Source organism: Trichechus manatus, unplaced genomic scaffold (genome assembly GCF_000243295.1).
Source record: "Trichechus manatus latirostris isolate Lorelei unplaced genomic scaffold, TriManLat1.0 scaffold00024, whole genome shotgun sequence".
Taxonomy (NCBI): domain Eukaryota; kingdom Metazoa; phylum Chordata; class Mammalia; order Sirenia; family Trichechidae; genus Trichechus; species Trichechus manatus.
This window is the reverse complement of record NW_004443960.1, coordinates 3,246,950-3,253,283: the sequence shown is the minus strand read 5'-3', so window position 1 is coordinate 3,253,283 and position 6,334 is coordinate 3,246,950. Positions and strand designations below refer to the sequence as shown.

The following is a 6,334-nucleotide window of genomic DNA, read 5'->3' as shown; positions in this document are numbered from 1 at the left end:
AAAAAAAAAAAAAAAATCCTTTCTGGGAGAGTAACTTGAAATGTAGACTTCATTTAATTACAACAATAAAAAGAACTGTAAAAAAAAAAAAAATTCTATGATGATCTTTGTGTCTATGTCTGATTGTGTGTCTGATTGTGTGTGTGTGTGCAACTGAGGACACAGTCCCAGGTCACTGGCCACGACCCCTCCAGTGTGGGGAGTATTCACATTTGCTCCACACAGGTTGTTGCCCGAGGCTTTGGCAGTGAGAGAGTATAATTAGAACAGCGTCTTTGTCAAAGCAGAGGTGCCCACCTAAGTCCTTTCTTGTGCATTCATTCTCCGACTGTAGGGGCTAAAATCGCACTGGGGCAGTGTGGGACCCAAAAAGGGCAGAATACAGCTCTGTGGCCCAGGGAGTGTGTTCCTGAGGCCTCCGTGAGAAAAGGCAAGCCACAAATAAGAACCAGCTATTCTCGGCACGAGATTATCAGCGGCAAAGATCGCACCGAGCAGTCTGAGAGCCAAATCCCGGTCAACAACAGGGCAGGATAAACACCGGAGCAGGGGCCACTTCATGGGCCCACTTGCAACATGCTCGCAGACCTTGGCACCAGGTAGCCTCGACCCATCCTGGCCGTGGTGCTTCTGTGAGACGGTGCCCAGGGTGGGAGGTACGGGAGTGGGTAGGGATGGTGGAGTACCTTGCATGAGCATCTCCATGGCCGTGCGCGGCTTGGACAGCCGCCTCTCTTCCAACTCGCTGTCAGATTCGTCATCCTCCTGGATATCGACGTCTGAGTCGTCATTACCTGGCGAAAACACAAGGAAGACAAAAGAGCGTCTTCCGTCACTACAATTAAAAGCGCCTCCATCCAGTAAGGCTCTCGTTCAGCAGCCATGAACAAGCCTTTCTGGTGATGCGTTAGACTTCAGGAGACTCTGGATGTGTCAGCAGCTGCCTGGTGAAGAGTTAATGCAGACCATGACGTGCTGGTTTGCTTCAAAACCATTTCTCAAGGCAAGAAAAAAGGGCGTCAGATGTATCAGCTAGAGACACTATCCTGTACGTGAAACCAAAACACTGACAAGTCAGTTGTCCAGGTAGGACGGTTCTACTCTGTCCTACAGGGTCGCTGTGAGTCGGCTGTCAAGGTAGGTCGGTTCTACTCTGTCCTACGGCACCACTGTGAGTCGGCTGTCAAGGTAGGACGGTTCTACTCTGTCCTACGGGGCCGCTGTGAGTCGGCTGTCAAGGTAGGACGGTTCTACTCTGTCCTACGGGGCCGCTGTGAGTCGGCTGTCAAGGTAGGACGGTTCTACTCTGTCCTACGGGGTCGCTGTGAGTCGGCTGTCAAGGTAGGACGGTTCTACTCTGTCCTACGGGGTCGCTGTGAGTCAGGGTCAACTCGACGGCAACGGGGCTATAGACACACACACACGCACACACACGTAGACGTGTATATCTGTGTATATATCTCAGTTTCTCAAGGCTGAAAATGCCATTCCGGAGTAAACACTGTCTGTCTCAAGTGTAGCCTTACTTCCACTCTTGAGCAGTCGCTTTTCTTCTTCCTTCAGCTTGTTCTGCATCAGACGGAGAGTATTCTCAGCTTCCTGTGGAACAGGACAAAGAACACTGAGCAGAGATGGCCTTCTTTGGGACTGTTTTATTATCCTCTGCCGTGTGTGAAGGTACCGCTAAGTCGGTGATGTAGAGAAGGCAGAAGACTAGCATCACCTGAGCTACCACCCCACTCCCGAAACCTGACACCCTCCCTCTCTGTGACCACCCCGCAGCCCCAAGGAAAGGGAGGCTCCCAGAAGTGGTGCAACTGGCCCTCAACAAGCCCGGCTGCCCTCCAAGCCCATGCTCCCGCCATGATCCTTCAGTGCCCTTGAAGAAAATGAATGTCACAACTGATGCCCATCAGCGTGCCTGTGTGGGCTGGTGGCACGAACAGACACATCCAACCATAGACAGGCACAGACCTCTCCCTCTTCAAAGAATAAAGCATGGATTTTGTTTTTCAGTCCTGCACTGCCTTCTGAATTCCACCCTGAATGGGGTGCTGGTCAGGATGGGAAGAGGAAGAAGTAAATAGTCTCAATTCCCAGCACAGAAAAATTTTTCAAAAGGTAATGTTTTCGTTAGGTTACAAAAGGGGGCCTTGAGTATTACCCAAAGAGAGACGGGAGAGGAAACTGGCTTTAGAACGTTGTCGCTCTGAACATGAAGGAAGCACTGTGTTCGCGCACGGATATTCTGAGGGGCCAGGTATTGTAAGCATGGAGAGCAGGAGCGAGGCCAGGAGGAAACGAGGATAAGTGCTTGTTGAAGGAAGGGTGGGAGGAAGGCAGGGGAAGCCTCAGAGGTAACATGGGCCATCTACTTGCCACCCCAAGGCACATTCTGTGTATGTTCTCTGAACCCAGGGGAGGCCCTTGACAAAATAATAAAACGGTCACAGATGGTTTTCACTGACCCTTTGCCTTTCTGTTCCAAGTATCCAATGTTCAAAATGTCCTGAACTCCAGACTCTTCTCACTGCCCTCAAAACACAGACATCCTATATCCCAGTCCTTCAGGGCCTGCCTCTCTGCCATGGAGCAATGGTGCCAATGGGCTACTCATCAAGATGGACACGGCCATAGTCCCAGTTAGCCCTCCTGGGCAGCAAATACCTTCGCCTGAACCCAATGCCCCCGTTTGTAAGAAGGCTGGCATATCTTTATACCAAATGCTGCCAAGAATAGTGTGAGAAAGGGAGACTGGAAACCAAGTCCACCAGGAACAGAGGTGCTCAATGGTCACTCTCATTTTTAACAAAAATATCCCTAAGGGAAAAGGGTAATTCAAAAGGTGATAGCAAATTGGCCCAATTTCCTTAGCTCTCCACTCCATAGGTATCAGCTCATGCTGGGATGTGCAATGCTCTTTCCTGGGTGGCCGTGCCCACGGCGATGAGGGGGACCTGCAGACAACTGGCTGGGTTCTGCATCACACATAGTTCCCACGGTAAACCAGTAAACGACCACTCTGCTTCACAGAGCAGTCTCTGGGGAGCAAGTCTGGGTGAGTAATCTACAGGGCTTGAAAATCTTCAAGTGTTCTGACAAGTACATTTTCAGGTCTATACTCAGACTGGCTTTATAATTTGTGGGGTTCAGTCAAAAATAAAATGTAGGTCCCCTTGTTAAAAAATGATTAGGTAATGGCCAACAATTACACTAAGGCAGAGATGAGAAGGCCGGGGGCAGTGGACTAGAGTACCGGGAACAGAGCAACCGGAAGTAACGAGAAGGCTGGCACAACGTGGAGAATGTAACCTACGTCACTGAATGTTACGTGTAGGAACTGTTGCATGGGAAACCGTTTTGCTGTGTACATTTAACAAAAAACATAATATTATTTTTTAAAACTGATTTAAGTATTTCGTTACAATTAAAAATAAAAAAACAAATGATGAAGTATTCCAAGACAGCAGCAGCAGAGCACTAACCCAGGCGTGGCCCCTCTGCATGGGGAGCCCCGTGTGCCTTCTCAGGCGAGTGTCCTAAGTGACCACACCCTGATGATAAGATCAAGTCAGAGATCTGCAAGCCCTGGGGGTCCAGGCTACGCTGCCAGCAAAAGGAAAGAATTACGTGAGCAATCCTCAGACTGACCTGGGAGAACACACATCCACTGATTTCTTTTCACAAGAGTATTTACAAACTGACATGTCAACAGGCACAAAATACCACACCACAAGGCATGGTCAGTCTGGAAGAACCGGACAAGCATTTACCTCAAACCTCTCCTGCTCCATCCTATGATGATCCTCGAGCTGTTGTTCCAGGTAAGTCAGATTACGAAATTTCTCGAGATAAATGTCATACTGCTTCTGCAATTCTTCCTCAATCTTCTCATATTCATCCATAAAGGCTGGCCTAGGAAGACGAAATGAAATAAAAAGTGGAAGATTAATCAAGACACTGCAGCTTGAAATTGGTATTCAGAGTTCCAGACCCTGCCAAGGTTTTCCTGGGAAACCCCTCTTCCTGGAGAAGGTCCCCCACTCTCTAACTGCTTAAAGCCAATTTCCCTTTTCTCTTCCCTCTCTCAAAATGCAAATATATCTTTTTTTATCATAAAGTAAGATGTGTTCTTTGTAAAAACTTGAAATAATCATAAAAGTGTGAAGTAAAAACTACTCATAATCCATCACCAGGTAAGAGCACTTAACATCTGGAGTACATCCTTCCAGACTTTCCTAGGCATAGGTACATATAGGAATGCATTGTTTACAAACAGTAAGTATTACCATAAATGAGGTTTTGTAGTCTTTAATTCTCACTCAGTATACCACAGAATTCAACAAAGAGTTAAAAAATCATTGTACGCTACAACCATCTCTCCAAATCAATCAATCGATGCACTGCCATCTTTGTTGGGCATAATGTTCTACTCTCTGGATGTTCCAAAATTTAACCAGTCCCCTAAAAAGGGAAACATAGGTTGCTACAAATTAAACCTAAGTTTCAAAACAAAATATACATATATATATATATTCTAAAAACCTGTTTTAACTGATCTGCTGAACTTTGTTACTTTTTCTCTTACTATTAATCCTAAAGGCAGAACTCTGCTCTTTTAAAAATATAAATAGACGAACTAAGAAAATAATCTTTAGACTGAAGCAAAATGGATGTTTTACTATTAAAAGACCTGGGGTTCAACAAGACTGAATTTGTGCTTTGAAGGCAGAGTTATTTTCATGACGTAACGTATTTGCTGGCACTGATGTCAGAGGAGGAAGGAGTGCGCCAGCAGCCCCTTGTCGGGGGAACCGCGCTGCTTCTGCAGGCCCTCTGCCTTCCCCAGTTACTGCCTGGCCCCAGATCTCGGGACAGCAGCCAGAGTGCTGCCCAGCCACCAAAACCTCCAAAATGCAGAGCACTTCCGTGACAGAGGCAGGAGCTGGGAGGAGGAGGGAATAAAGACAGAAACAAAAATAATGGGGGAAAAGTCAGTAGTGACAGGGAAAGAATAAGAAAGAAACAGCGAGGGACGGGAGGTATGACAAGCAAAGACAAGAGAAAGGAAAAAGCCCCAAGAAAACGTGAGGAAGGCCCCAGTGACCAAGAAGGTGTTTTACCACATCATCATCCATCAATGAAAAAACAAACCAACAAGCCGCTGCCGTCCCCTTGACTCTGACTCATAGCGACCCTATAGGACAGAGTAGAACTGCCCCATGAGGTTTCCAAGGCTGTAATCTTTAGGGAAGCAGACTGCCACATCTTTCTTCCTTGGAGTGGCTGGTACCAACCATTCAGTTACCAGCCGAGCACTTAACCACTGTGCCTCCGGGGCTCCTTTTACCCATCCATATTCCCTGGAAAAGGTATAATCAATGAGGTGAAGTCAGAAGAAAGATGAATTACTGGTGGGGAATTATAAAAATCTAAATTCTACTCAAACCAGGATATGGGAGTATGTTTCTGTTTCCACCTAATTCATGGTGAGGTATGAATGCTAGGAGACCAAGCCTTGTGTAAAGTTTACCATCTGGACTGACTTACTTTGCCCTGCGTTCCCAGACACTATGAAAGCTCCAACTGTGGCTCAAGAATGAAGCGGTATCCCAGATGTATGGAAAACAGTAAAGAGAATGAGCCTAGCAGTCTGCTGGTTAGGGTGGGCAAACCTCAAACACTCTCCAGCCACGAGAGCCTTATGCAATGCGGTTTCCACTGCTCAAAGGGTTAGCATCGCTGCCATCCTAGTCTCTCTGCTCGCGCTTCACAGGGATGTTCATATGTACCTGACACTCTGCAGAGTCTGAAGTCGCTTTCGATTTCTGTCAAGTTCTAGTTTTCTCTTTTCAATTTTGGCTTCTAGATTCGCTTCATCAGAGGCCACGTTATTGAGCAGGTCTTTGGTCTTCTGTACCTGGGCCTACATTCAATAGGAAATGAATGAGACAACATGCCAATAAAACCACCATTCCGATTCTCTGAGAGAGGAACTTCTCAGCTCCTCACATGTAGCAGCATCACACTAAACAAAAACAAAAGCAAACACCCCCCACAAGCAATCACGCATTTGACAGACTACTTCTGGGGGGAACATGGCATAGGCCCAGGAAACACTGTTACTCTCCTCTTCTCATGCCAGGGAAGCAAATGGTGATGGAAAGGCCAGTGTCCTAACCAAGGTGGTGAGAGGCTTCGATTGTCCGTTTGGCCTGCGCAAACTGGTGGCTGTGTCCTTCTGACAGATCCCTTCCTTTCTCTGAGCACTTCCTTGCTTTCCGGCACAGCAAAATGTACCAGGTCATCTAACTCACAAAAAAAAAAAAAAAAA

General features: G+C 47.0%; 1 protein-coding gene across 1 annotated transcript in view; it reads right to left on the bottom strand.

Annotated features, from left to right (window-relative positions):
* CLUAP1 (clusterin associated protein 1) overlaps positions 1 to 6,334 on the bottom strand; it is a 23,249-nt gene that overhangs the window by 3,881 nt on the left and 13,034 nt on the right. Inside the window, exons 7-10 of the mRNA XM_004373420.2 lie at positions 5,793 to 5,926; positions 3,774 to 3,915; positions 1,527 to 1,599; positions 570 to 794 (exon numbers count right to left, since the gene is read on the bottom strand). Coding sequence (XP_004373477.1) covers positions 570 to 794; positions 1,527 to 1,599; positions 3,774 to 3,915; positions 5,793 to 5,926 — 574 coding nt within the window. The remainder of the gene's footprint in view (positions 1 to 569; positions 795 to 1,526; positions 1,600 to 3,773; positions 3,916 to 5,792; positions 5,927 to 6,334) is intronic.